Below are 13,978 nucleotides of genomic sequence, written 5' to 3'. Positions count from 1 at the left end.
AGGATGCTTGCGCAACTGGTGCCGGCGACGGACGCGTTACAAACACGATTATAGTATAGATATCTTTACCTTTTCAGAGCCTTAATTTTAGCTAGTTAGAGTGCAAGTACAAATCTGTATTGTGCTCTACAAGAGCATTAGTAACCAGGTGACTGTACCCGATTTGAGATGTATGGGGTATTTTAGTAAGAGCTGCATAATTTATGGTAAACTATATGATAGTGACCTCGGCAATTCAAGCTTATGTTGTTCTCTCTTTTGGCACCTACAGGATAAAGATGCTTTGCAACATCAGCAGCTCAACAATGTGCTTCAGATCTCGGCTCTCCAATCAAAGCTAGATGAAGCTCGTCATAGGTTACCTTTAGAGGCAGAACCTGGTAATGACATTAAGGAGCAGTTATTGGCTGAACGTGAAGCCCTGTTTAAGAAGGAGAAAGAGGTAACAAAAAGTTGAAGCAAGCAATAACAAAATCTGTGAAAAGAACACGCTTAGTCTTAGTCTGCTTTATCTTGTTACAGGCTGAAAGTCTTTATGCTCAGCTTGAGCAGTTCAGTGAAAACCTTATGAACAAAACAGAGGAGATACGTCAGCTGAAGCTGCAGCTGGAGATGGTGCATAAGCAGAGTGAGCTGACGATACATCAGATCAAAGAAGAAAACTCGCAGCTTAAGGTATGAACCAGCTGATTGATAAGCATAATAGTAATTGGGAGTGGCCTGTAATATTTGTTGTTCATTTCTAATAGGATGATTTGTCCTCTCTGCAAATGCATTGGGATCATAAGAAAGACAACTCTTCACTGAAGTTTCCTCAGGCTTTACTGCAGGAAAAGAACCAGGAAATTGATCATCTAAACGAGCAGCTCGTTAGACTGCAACACGAGTTAGAAAGTGTGGTGAGGAATTCCTTGTTTTTTATCATACTACCAGCACTTTTCCTTATTTTTAGGACACTAAGGGTCATTTGTTAAGCATTAATCACTGCCTTGCCATGGGATATTCGGATCCTGAAATGCTTCCCCTCAGATAACTGATAAACATATGACAGATCATAACTTTAAAGCCTCTGCTTTTTTTTATTTTGTTTTCGTGTAATTCATGGGCTAACAAGAAACCACAATTGCTATATAACACTCACAAAAAAAATGTCAAACCTTTTTTTGTTTTGGACCAAACATTAACACACGTCAACAAAGGTTGGCCAGTTAAGTGTAAACCAGATAGAAAACCCAAGGCCTGAAATCCCACCTTTTCAGCTTGGTATAAGACTTCACTAATTCCCAACAGGCAGATTATTTTGTTTTGGACTTCTAAATCTAATTTGACTAATTTCTGAGATTCCTTTAATATCAGTTTTTTCAAATGCTAAGAATAAAAAGTAATGTCCACTTCAACATGTGATTCATGGTGTGTCTTCATCATGGGTTTTATACAGTGAATCATACTTTTAAATATTGGTCTTTATTGCATTGGTAGTATGTTGTTTCAGTTCAGTGTCTTCTCATGTTTGTAAGAAGCGTTTGGTTAAGAAGGTTTTCCAGACAGCTCCTCCTTAGACCTAGCAACAAGATTTTTTTTTTCTCCTTCCCTCTACCAGACCCCCAACTGTCCCTATTTGTGGACAGTCCCTGATTCTAAGCTTTGTCCCTGTGAGATAGCCATGTCCCTATTTGCAGAATTTCCCACCCACAGAGCACCCTGATACCCACTATCCCAACCCCCTCCCAATACGGCTCCTGCCACAAAACTGACTGATCCCTGATACTCAGCCACAAATGTTGGGAGATATGCTGTACCTTCATATTGATCCCTTCGGTACAAATGTGGTATTGTACAATGTGTGAGAAATAAACTGATTTATACTGATAATTAAGTATTAACACAACTGTTGTGTTTTTTATGCCTTGTATGATTCTAAAAGTCTTTACAGCCAAACCTCTCTAAATCTCTGTCACTCTATTTGTGTGTGCGTGTTTCGGCTAGGTCTACCTCTCCTTACTTTCCAAATAGGTCCTAGCTTAAACATATCATTAGTGTTTGCAGGGAGTTTAGAGGAGGAAGAGGGGAGTTAAGCCTTTTGGGACATTTTCACCTACCATTAGAGAGTGGTATAGCCGTTTATTACCACCTGATACATGTCCTTTTGAGTTAAAGAAATAGACCAGTTTTTTTAAATTAATTTTAATTATGTTGTCTTTATACAATTATTTTTCCTCTTAGATTACAGATTCCCAAAGTACAGAAATTGAGGATTTAAGGTCACTGGTTGAACATCTCCGTAGTGACCTAGAGAGGGTTCAGAAGGACAAAGAGGAGGAGGTGGAGCAGCTGCATGAAGTGATTGAGAAATTGCAGCATGAGCTTGAACAGTTGGGACCCAACAGACATGAGGTCAGTGATAGCCAGGAGAGCCTAGATCAACTGGGTTTGGGAGAAGTGGAGAACCTGCAGAAAGAACTGAGGAAAGGGTCTCGGGAGGCATCGGGTGAAAAAGCTACAGAGATTGACAAGGATATGTCTGTCAAAGAGGACCTACAGCAGTTGTATGTACATGAGATAGAGGAACTTCAGCACCAGCTGAAGGAGAAAGAAGTTTTGTTCAAGACGGAGGTTGAGGTCCTAGAGCAGAATCTGCACAACTTAAAAGAATCCAACAGACAACAGAAACATGAGCTGAGTTCTTTACATATGCAAGATAGCAGCCTTCAGGAAGAGCGTGATCTGCTTATGACTCGCTTGACTCAAAGAGAAGCAGAGGTTGCTGATCTCTCCAACCAGATTCAAGATCTAGAAGATGCTCTTCGACAAAGGGAAGCCTCACTGATAGAAATGGAATTGCTAGTACGAACAGTGCAAGAACAGCGTGCAGCAGATATTTCAGAATTAGAGTGTCAGCTGGCTCAAAGAGATGCCTGTCTGGAACTGTCTGGCACAGAGCTAAAGGAGCTGCATGCACACAGTTCTGTTATGAATGCAGAACTATGTGAACAGAAGGCTGCTCTGCAAGAGATTTTAGAGAAATGCTCCAAGGAGCAGCCTGAGAAAGAAGAGAAGTACAAATATGAAATAACGGAGTTAAAACAGCACCTGAGCGAGAGTAAGGGAAAAGTGCAAACACTGACTAAAGCATTGCAGATGCTGGAAACACATAAAAATCTCCAAAGTCCCTTGATATCTGAGCCATATCTGGTAAGGTTTAGTCTTTTTTTATTTATGTTTTCCCCCTCTCACCTAGACTGCTAGAATGCTTCTGCAAATGAACAGTACTATTTCTGTATGTAGTCCTTTTGGAATAAAACCCAAATTTCTTTCATATAGGTGACGAGAGTCCATGATCCGTTACATATGGGATATACATTCCTACCACTAGGAGGAAGCAAAGTTTCTCAAACCCCAAGAGCCCTATAAAACCCCTCACACATACCTTAGTTTTTAATTTGCCTCCGTTGGAGATGGTTAAAGCATGAAGATGCGTATGATTTTTTTCAGTGAAAGGGGCTTTCAGTCTATGTTGAAGCCTGTGTCCCCTCAGAGTACAGTGCTTGTCAAAGGGATATATGGGGTATGGTTTGTATTGGGGTATGGTTTGTAATAACATGGTTTGGACTCATGGGAAATCCTTTATAGGCCCTCTGTAAATTCGGTCGCAGGGTCTAGTCTTCTGCCACCCCTTACATTATACTTGTATTCCATTACCTCTGCTGATATGTTTCAGTACTTGTTTGGCTGTCTTCTACTTGCTTGATAGTGGACTAAAAGTATGTGTTACATATTTATATATAGACACTCATATAGCCATATTGTGGTCACTTTTAATTGTTAAAAGTTGATATATATTTTATGTATATATGGTCCCGGGACAGAATATAACATATATAACATATATTTACCCTTGCTTTGTACACAAATTAATATATTTTGGCACGCTTTTTACCAAACCAGTAGTAACCCAATGATTAGCTCAGCTACCTAGCAAGCAGACTGATTTAGAAATTGAATCCAGCTGCAGGTACTTGCACCTTGATTGTGTTTTCAAAAGTTAGTTATTGCAGGTATACCAGTATCCCTTGGAACATGTTCAGTCTAGTTTTTAAACTATCTGTAAAGCTACTTAGATTGCTAGTATTCCTGATATGTAATTAGCAAGAGTCCATGAGCTAGTGACGTATGGGATATACATTCCTACCAGGAGGGGCAAAGTTTCCCAAACCTCAAAATGCCTATAAATACACCCCTCACCACACCCACAATTCAGTTTTACAAACTTTGCCTCCCATGGAGGTGGTGAAGTAAGTTTGTGCTAGATTCTACGTTGATATGCGCTTCGCAGCAGGCTGGAGCCCGGTTTTCCTCTCAGAGTGCAGTGAATGTCAGAGGGATGTGAAGAGAGTATTGCCTATTTGAATACAATGGTCTTCCTCTAGGGGATCTATTTCATAGGTTCTCTGTTATCGGTCGTAGAGATTTCTTCTCCTACCTCCCTTTTCAGATCGACTATATACTCTTATATACCATTACCTCTACTGATTCTCGTTTCAGTACTGGTTTGTCTATCTACTATATGTAGATGAGTGTCTTAGGGTAAGTAAGTCTTATTTTTTTATGACACTCTAAAGCTATGGTTGGGCACTTTATATGTAAAGTTCTAAATATATGTGTTTAAACTTATATTTGCCATGATTCAGGATAATCAGTATTCCTTATTTCAGACAGTCAGTTTCATTATTTGGGATAATGCATATGAATAAATATTTTTTTCTTACCTTAAAAAATTTTCAATTGACTTTTTTTCCCTGTGGGCTGTTAGGCTCTCAGGGCCGAAAATGCTACAATTTATTGCGTCATTCTTGGCGCAGACTTTTTTGGCGCAAAAATTTTGTCATTTCCGGCGCCCTAATTGACGCCGGAAGTTTGTTCGTGGTTGCGTCATTTTTTTGACGTATATGTGTTCAGACGTTTTTTTGCGCCAAAAATGTGGGCGTTGTTTTTTCGGCGTCACAGGATGTGGCATCATACTTGGCGCCAAAAAAGATGGGCATTGTACTTGGCGCCAATAATGTGGGCGTCATTCTTGGCGCCAAAAAATGTGGCCGTCATTCTTGTCTCCACCTTTTTTTCACATTATTTCAGTCTCATTTTTCATTGCTTCTGGTTGCTAGAGGCTTGTTCATTTGGCATTTTTTCCCATTCCTGAAACTGTCCTTTAAGGAATTTGATAATTTTGCTTTATATGTTGTTTTTTCTATTACATATTGCAAGATGTCTCAACCTGACCCTGGATCAGAATCTACTTCTGGAAAGACGCTGCCTGATGCTGGTTCTACCAAAGTTAAGTGCATCTGTTGTAAACTTTTGGTAACTGTTCCTCCGGCTGTAGTTTGTGATAACTGTCATGATAAACTTTCTAATGCAGATTGTGTTTCCATTAGTAATAATCCATTACCTGTTGTAGTTCCTTCAACATCTAATGTTCAGGGTGTCCCTGTTAATATAAAAAAATTTGTATCTAAATCTATTAGGAAGGCTCTGTCTGTTATTCCTCCTTCCAGTAAACGTAAAAGGTCTTTTAAAACTTCTCATATTTCAGATGAATTTTTAAGTGACCGCCATCATTCTGACTTATCTTTTTCTGATGAGGATCTATCTGGTTCAGAAGATTCTGCCTCAGATATTGACACTGATAAATCTTCATATTTGTTTAAGATGGAGTTTATTCGTTCTTTACTTAAAGAAGTGTTAATTGCATTAGATATGGAGGAGTCTAGTCCTCTTGATACTAAATCTACTAAGCGTTTAAATTCGGTTTTCAAACCTCATGTAGTTATTCCAGAAGTTTTTCCAGTTCCTGATGCTATTTCAGAAGTAATTTCTAGGGAATGGAATAGTCTGGGTACTTCATTTACTCCTCCAAGGTTTAAAAAATTGTACCCTGTGCCATCTGATAGATTAGAGTTTTGGGACAAAATCCCTAAAGTTGATGGGGCTATCTCTACTCTAGCTAAACGTACTACTATTCCTACGGCGGATAGTACTTCCTTTAAGGATCCTTTAGATAGGAAGCTTGAATCCTTTCTAAGGAGAGCTTATTTATGTTCAGGTAATCTTCTTAGGCCTGCTATTTCTTTGGCTGATGTTGCTGCAGCTTCCACTTTCTGGTTGGAGGCTTTAGCTCAACAAGTGTCAGACCATAATGCTTATAGCATTGTTAAACTTCTTAAACATGCTAATAACTTTATTTGTGATGCCATTTTTGATATCATTAGAATTGATGTCAGGTATATGTATTTAGCTATTTTAGCTAGAAGAGCTTTATGGCTTAAATCTTGGAATGCAGATATGACTTCTAAGTCAACTTTGCTTTCTCTTTCTTTCCAAGGTAATAAATTGTTTGGTTCACAGTTGGACTCTATTATTTCAACTGTTACTGGGGGGAATTGAGCCTTTTTGCCTCAGGACAAAAAATCTAAAGGTAAATACAGGGCTGCTAATCGTTTTCGTTCCTTTCGTCAGAATAAGGAACAGAAGCCTGACCCTTCCCCTAAAGGAACGGTTTCCTTTGGAAACCTTCTCCCGTCTGGAATAAATCCAAGCCTTTTAGAAAGTCAAAACCAGCTCCCAAGTCCACATGAAGGTGCGGCCCTCATTCCAGCACAGCTGGTAGGGGGCAGGTTACGATTTTTCAAAGATATTTGGATAAATTCGACTCACAGTCTTTGGATTCAGAACATTGTTTCACAAGGGTACAGAATAGGTTTCAAGGTAAGGCCATCTGTGAGAAGATTTTTTCTCTCTCACATTCCAGTAAACCCAGTAAAGGCTCAGGCATTTCTGAAATGTGTTTCAGACCTAGAGTTGGCTGGGGTAATTGTGCCAGTTCCAGTTCTGGAACGGGGTCTGGGGTTTTACTCAAATCTATTCATTGTACCAAAGAAGGAGAATTCCTTCAGACCAGTTCTGGATCTAAAAATATTGAATCGTTATGTAAGGGTACCAACATTCAAAATGGTGACTATAAGGACTATTCTGCCTTTTGTTCAGCAAGGGCATTATATGTCTACAATAGACTTACAGGATGCATATCTTCATATTCCAATTCATCCAGATCACTATCAGTTTCTGAGATTCTCTCTTCTAGACAAGCATTACCAGTTTGTTGCCCTTCCGTTTGGCCTAGCAACAGCTCCAAGGATCTTTTCAAAGGTTCTCGGTGCCCTTCTCTCTGTAATCAGAGAACAGGGTATTGCGGTATTTCCTTATTTGGACGATATCTTGGTACTTGCTCAGTCTTTACATTCTGCAGAATCTCATACGAATCAACTTGTGTCGTTTCTTCAAGAACATGGTTGGAGGATCAATTTACCAAAGAGTTCATTGATTCCTCAGACAAAGGTAACCTTTTTGGGCTTTCTAATAGATTCAGTGTCCATGACTTTGTCTTTAACAGAAAAGAGACGTCTGAAGTTGGTTTCAGCTTGTCGAAACCTTCAGTCTCAATCGTTCCCTTCGGTAGCTTTGTGCATGGAAATTCTAGGTCTCATGACTGCTGCATCGGACGCGATCCCCTTTGCTCGTTTTCACATGAGACCTCTTCAGCTTTGTATGCTGAACCAGTGGTGCAGGGATTATACAAAGATATCACAATGAATATCCTTAAATCCCAATATTCGGTCTTCTCTGACTTGGTGGTTGAATCACCATCGTCTAATTCAAGGGGCCTCTTTTGTTCGTCCAACCTGGACTATAATCTCAACAGATGCAAGTCTTTCAGGTTGGGGAGCTGTATGGGGATCTCTGACAGCGCAGGGGGTTTGGGAATCTCAGGAGGCGAGATTACCAATCAACATTTTGGAACTCCGTGCGATTTTCAGAGCTCTTCAGTTCTGGCCTCTTCTAAAGAGAGAATCGTTTATTTGTTTTCAGACAGACAATGTCACAACCGTGGCGTATGTCAATCATCAAGGTGGGACTCAGTCCTCAAGCTATGAAAGAAGTATCTTGGATACTTGTATGGGCGGAATCCAGCTCCTGTCTAATTTCTGCGGCTCACATCCCCGGTGTAGACAATTGGGAAGCGGATTATCTCAGTTGCCAGACGTTACATCCGGACGAATGGTCTCTTCACCCAGAGGTATTTCTTCAGATTGTTCAAATCTGGGGACTTCCAGAAATAGATCTGATGGCCTCTCATCTAAACAAGAAACTTCCCAGGTATCTGTCCAGATCCAGGGATCCTCAGGCAGAAGCAGTGGATGCGTTGTCTCTTCCTTGGAATTATCATCCTGCCTATATCTTTCCGCCTCTAGTTCTTCTTCCAAAAGTGATTTCCAAAATTTTAATGGAACGTTCGTTTGTACTGCTGGTGGCTCCAGCATGGCCTCACAGGTTTTGGTATGCGGATCTCATTCGGATGGCCAGTTGCCAACCTTGGACACTTCCGTAAGACCAGACCTTCTATCTCAAGGCCCATTTTTCCATCAGGATCTCAAATCCTTAAATTTGAAGGTATGGAAATTGAACGCTTGATTCTTAGTCATAGAGGTTTCTCTGACTCAGTAATTAATACTATGTTACAGGCTCGTAAATCTGTGTCTAGGAAGATTTATTATCGAGTCTGGAAGACTTACATTTCTTGGTGTTCCTCTCATAAATTCTCCTGGCATTCTTTTAGAATTCCTAGAATTTTACAGTTTCTTCAGGATGGTTTGGATAAAGGTTTGTCTGCAAGTTCCTTGAAAGGACAAATCTCTGCTCTTTCTGTTCTTTTTCACAGAAAGATTGCTAATCTTCCCGATATTCATTGTTTTGTACAGGCTTTGGTTCGTATCAAACCTGTCATTAAGTCAATCTCTGCTCCTTGGAGTCTTACTTTGGTTCTGAGGGCTTTACAGGCTCCTCCGTTTGAACCTATGCATTCTCTGGATATTAAATTACTTTCTTGGAAAGTTTTGTTCCTTTTGGCCATCTCTTCTGCTAGAAGAGTTTGAGTTATCTGCTCTTTCTTGTGAGTCTCCTTTTCTGATTTTCCATCAGGATAAGGCGGTGTTGCGGACTTCATTTCAATTTTTACCTAAGGTTGTGAATTCTAACAACATTAGTAGAGAAATTGTTGTCCCTTCATTGTGTCCTAATCCTAAGAATTCTATGGGGAGATCTTTACATTCTTTGGATGTAGTAAGAGCTTTGAAATATTATGTTGAAGCTACTAAAGATTTCAGAAAGACTTCTAGTCTATTTGTTATCTTTTCTGGTTCCAGGAAAGGTCAGAAAGCTTCTGCCATTTCTTTGGCGTCTTGGTTAAAGGGACAGTTCACCCAAAAATTTTCTCCCCTTTAAATTGTTCCCAATGATTCATTTTACCTGCTGGAGTGTTTTAAATTGTTTACAAGTAGCTCCTTTACCCCTATTTTGGCATTTGAAATAGCTGATTTAGCCTGTGGTAGCCCAACCTATTGTGAAAGTTTCTATACTGGAGTATATTCTATTGAATAGCCTAAGTAAACACAGCCAGCAGAAGAGATTACACTCTCAGTAGGGGGCATGGTAGTTAAGCAATAGCATGATAATGTTCCATTGTTCTCTTTATGTATTGAGCTTTAATTTTACAGACAAATATAAGATAAGGAAGCAAGTCTGTGTACATAAAAGTGATAACATAATGAGATCTGATATCACCTGAAGCTCAACCCATTGTAATAGGCTGTTTTTTAAAAGCACAAAACAAGCTACTTTATATACACAAATAAACCGAAAAATGCAATTTCTCATAAATTTTATACTCTACAGCTGGTATAGCAAGTCATTGAAAATACATTCATATAAAAACAATTTTACAGTGTACTGTCCCTTTAAAGTCTTTGATTCATCATGCTTATGTGGAGTCGGGTAAGCCCCCGCCTCAAAGGATTACGGCTCATTCTACTAGGTCAGTTTCTACTTCCTGGGCTTTTAGGAATGAAGCTTCTGTTGATCAGATTTGCAAAGCAGCAACTTGGTCTTCTTTGCATACTTTTAGTAAATTCTACCATTTTGATGTTTTCTCTTCTTCTGAAGCAGTTTTTGGTAGAAAAGTACTTCAGGCAGCCGTTTCAGTTTGATTCTTCTGCATATAATTTCAGTTTTTTTCATTATTAAGATTAAAACTTTTGATTTGGGTTGTGGATTATTTTTTCAGCGGAATTGGCTGTCTTTATTTTATCCCTCCCTCTCTAGTGACTCTTGCGTGGAAGTTCCACATCTTGGGTATCTGCTATCCCATACGTCACTAGCTCATGGACTCTTGCTAATTACATGAAAGAAAACATAATTTATGTAAGAACTTACCTGATAAATTCATTTCTTTCATATTAGCAAGAGTCCATGAGGCCCGCCCTTTTTTGTGGTGGTTATGATTTTTTTGTATAAAGCACAATTATTCCAATTCCTTATTTTTTTTATGCTTTCGCTCCTTTCCTTATCACCCCACTTCTTGGCTATTCGTTAAACTGAATTGTGGGTGTGGTGAGGGGTGTATTTATAGGCATTTTGAGGTTTGGGAGACTTTGCCCCTCCTGGTAGGAATGTATATCCCATACGTCACTAGCTCATGGACTCTTGCTAATATGAAAGAAATGAATTTATCAGGTAAGTTCTTACATAAATTATGTTTTTGTTCATGTCCTTGTCCCCATTACACCTGTTATCAAGCATATTTCTCCTTCTAGGAGTCTTAACCTAGCCCCCATTTTGTTTTGTTGTTGGCGAGGGGTAGGAATGTATATCCCTTATTTAACAGATTGTGGTCTCTTCCCACCATGAAATAAATTAATTTATCAGGTAAGCATACATTGTTAACTTTCTCTCTCCCATGTGAAATTTTGTATCCCAGAGAGCTTCGTTACTTTCTATGGAAGGCATCTCTCATCTCTCTGGGATTTCCAGGTTCCTCTCCTTTTCTTAGAAAATTCAATAAGTTCTGCCTCTGCGAAGTCTGCACTTTAATTAGAAGTTGTAAAATCACAATCCTAAATACACTGCTGTACACAAAATAAAATACGAAATAGAAAGTGCAAAGTTTAAATGTAATGAAATGTAACCTTAAAGGACCACTCTATGCAATAGAATTACATAATTAACAAGTGTATAATAAAAAAGACAAGGCAATAACACTTACTCTGAATTAGATTTTTTTGCTGACAAATTTATTTTTTCTCCCATTTGCCGGCCCCCTGTATCATATGACAGACATCAGCCAATCCCAGACTAGTATACGTATACCCTGTGAGTGCGAATATAACTGCAAAATGTTATAATGTAAATAAACTGGAAACTCCCTTAAATCTGCATCCTCTCTAAGAATTATAAAAGTTTAATTTGACTTGAGTGTCCCTTGAAGTTTAAAGTGATATAAAATAGAAATCACAAAGTGTAAATGCAGCAGAATTTTCATGTCATGCAGTGCTGTATTGCACTGGGCTGGTCTCTCCTTCACAAACAGAAATGCAGGGAACGCCCTTGGAGAGAAGTAAAGCAAAATCTGCCTTTTGAAAATTTCATTAGGGATCTCACAGTGCTGGAGGATTAGTTTAGAATATCTTACCTGAGCAGAGAGGTTTTGAATATCAGGGCCCCAGTGCCTTAACTAGCTCCCAGTAGTGCATTGCTGCTTTTTCAATAAAGGATACTAAGAGAATAAAGATAATTGAAGTACATTGGAATGTTGTTTAAAGTTGTATTCCCTATCTGAACTATAAAGAGGAAAATACAGTTCTCTTGTAGTCTAAATAGTTTATTTTTGTGCTTTCAACAGACTTCACAAACGGAGAAGATGACTAGCACAGAACTTGCTGCAGTAGATGGCAGTGATGAACTGCACAAAACAGTGGCTTTTCTGACTAGAATACAGAATGAACTAGCAGAGCTAAAATCAGATTGCCATTGCAGAGGAGTGATAGATCAAGTCCTGCAGCAACAACTAGAGGTTAGCAGCAATAACATATCTCTTGCCTTTTTTCTGTTCATTCAAACCTGTTTTTCTCAGATATTCATCTGTCACTCTGTGACTAAATACTTCACGCTCACTACATGGGTTATCATCGCTGATGACTTAACCCTTATAAAATGAAATACATACAGCAACTTAAAGTGAATGTAAATTTTGATGCTAAAGTGCCCGGTTTTTAAAAATTCGATTAAAAACATCAAAATTTACATTTCACTCGTGTTGTGAAAAAAAACTTACCTTTTAATCTTGACAGCAGCTCCAGCTTCCTCTGGTCGTCGCAAGCCATTTCTGACGTCAGAAATGATGGATAGGTCATCCTCCAATCACTTCTTCCCCCCGGGGGAATCGGTGTCTGATTCAACGCTGTGATTGGAGGAAGCCGGATTCCTCATTTTAGACCTAGGAAGAGGCTTTGCGACGGACGGAGGAAGCTGGAGCTGCTGTCAAGATTAAAAGGTAAGTATTTTTTCACAACACTAGTGAAATGTAAATGTTGATAAATTAAAGTGCCCCTGTTTTTAATCGAATTTTTAAAAACCTGGCACTTTAGCATCAAAATTGACATTCACTTTAATTCAGCAGCACATTTGACTTAATCTTCTAAATTTAGTAACCAATTTTTTTTCCTGTCCTAACTTTCTTACTCCTTAGACATGAACATAAATCTCACTACTGAGCTTTGTTCATTCTCTTTTAGGAAGTTACACTACGATTGTTCACCTGTCTTGTGAATTGAGATGATCAAGTTCTTATGTAGTAGTGTTCAGTTAGTTGTAAGTGTTGGTTAGAGTTCAGAGAAGTGGTAGAAATATTAACTTTCTGCTTTTGTTTTCCATGTCAAAATAATGTGTGTGTCAAAATTATAGGTTCACTTCCAGAGCAGGGGTGCTCAGGTGCAGAAGCTGCAGGCTGACCAGGTATATCAGCAGAACTTGGATACCGCTCTGTTAGAAGAGCAGGCTAGGAAGAGAACAAATAATCTCCAGAATAAAGACACCAGTGTACTGAGATCCCCAGTAAGGACAAGAAGCTACACAGAAAGTCTTCCCGATTTAAGTACTTGGGACTCTCCAGAGATGGTCAGGAAGCAAGAGGATCACATATACAACATGAGGGTTATTACTTCTTTGTCTGACCTCAGCATAGATCACAGCACAGACCTTCCTTCAAAATCATTTGCTACCCATGAGTTGGGGTCCTGCTCGCTATCTCTTGTTGAAAGCTGCTACTCTCTACCCCATTCCAGTGATACACAAAGGACCAGTCTGGTAAGCACTTACTAACCTCCTGATATTTGTTAATCTGCGGTATAGCTAAAGCAGAGCAAAACTCGCTATATGTCAATGTATTGAACTTTACTATCTGACAGCAGTTTTCATAAAATTACTTTAAAAATAAAATACTTAATACCTGGGTTGATGTTTGTAGCCAAATTTAAAAACAATAAATATTACAAAATTAAACTCCCCAATCAAATAATGAATATATTGTATTATATTATGAAATTTCTGTGCATTCCATGTTTGTGAACGTAACCTCATAACGTGTTTGTTTTTTATTTGCAGTTTCCGATTTGTTTTTTTCCATTCATTTATTTTTTATTTACTTTAAAAAAAAAGTATGCACATGCAGTACTGGAAGCAAAAATAATGAGTTGTTGTATATGTTAATTACATATCTTACTGTTGGATAGCTAATTAGCACATCTAAGCAATACTCCTGCTTGCTTTTTCCCAGAAGAGTTTTGTGTACATTGTTACCAATGCACCAGAGAACTCTGGATTTAAAAATAACACACACACAAAAACACCTACTAGACAAAATATATCTGCATGCCAAATGTCATAAAGATTCATGCAGCATTGTTCGCTGTAGGTTTGGTTTATCATTTACAATGTTAAAAGATAGGGAAAAGTACCTTTTTCAACACTTAGGGCTAGATTACAAGTGGAGCGCTAATTTATTGCTCGCCCGTAAACTGGAAAATTTGCCAGT

The 13,978-nt window shown here is 38.7% G+C and overlaps 1 protein-coding gene across 2 annotated transcripts in view; it reads left to right on the top strand.

Moving 5' to 3' along the window:
* The window catches only part of PCNT (pericentrin), a 470,255-nt gene that overhangs the window by 218,267 nt on the left and 238,010 nt on the right, over positions 1 to 13,978 (top strand). For both annotated transcript variants that reach the window (XM_053698889.1, XM_053698888.1), the window contains 6 exons: positions 272 to 442; positions 523 to 675; positions 750 to 899; positions 2,224 to 3,192; positions 11,789 to 11,959; positions 12,850 to 13,251. In XM_053698889.1, the coding sequence (XP_053554864.1) occupies positions 272 to 442; positions 523 to 675; positions 750 to 899; positions 2,224 to 3,192; positions 11,789 to 11,959; positions 12,850 to 13,251 (2,016 nt within the window). The remainder of the gene's footprint in view (positions 1 to 271; positions 443 to 522; positions 676 to 749; positions 900 to 2,223; positions 3,193 to 11,788; positions 11,960 to 12,849; positions 13,252 to 13,978) is intronic.

This window comes from Bombina bombina, chromosome 1, assembly GCF_027579735.1.
Source record: "Bombina bombina isolate aBomBom1 chromosome 1, aBomBom1.pri, whole genome shotgun sequence".
In the NCBI taxonomy this organism is placed as follows: domain Eukaryota; kingdom Metazoa; phylum Chordata; class Amphibia; order Anura; family Bombinatoridae; genus Bombina; species Bombina bombina.
The sequence above is the reverse complement of the archived record's forward strand: the minus strand, read 5'-3'. Positions and strand labels throughout refer to the sequence as shown.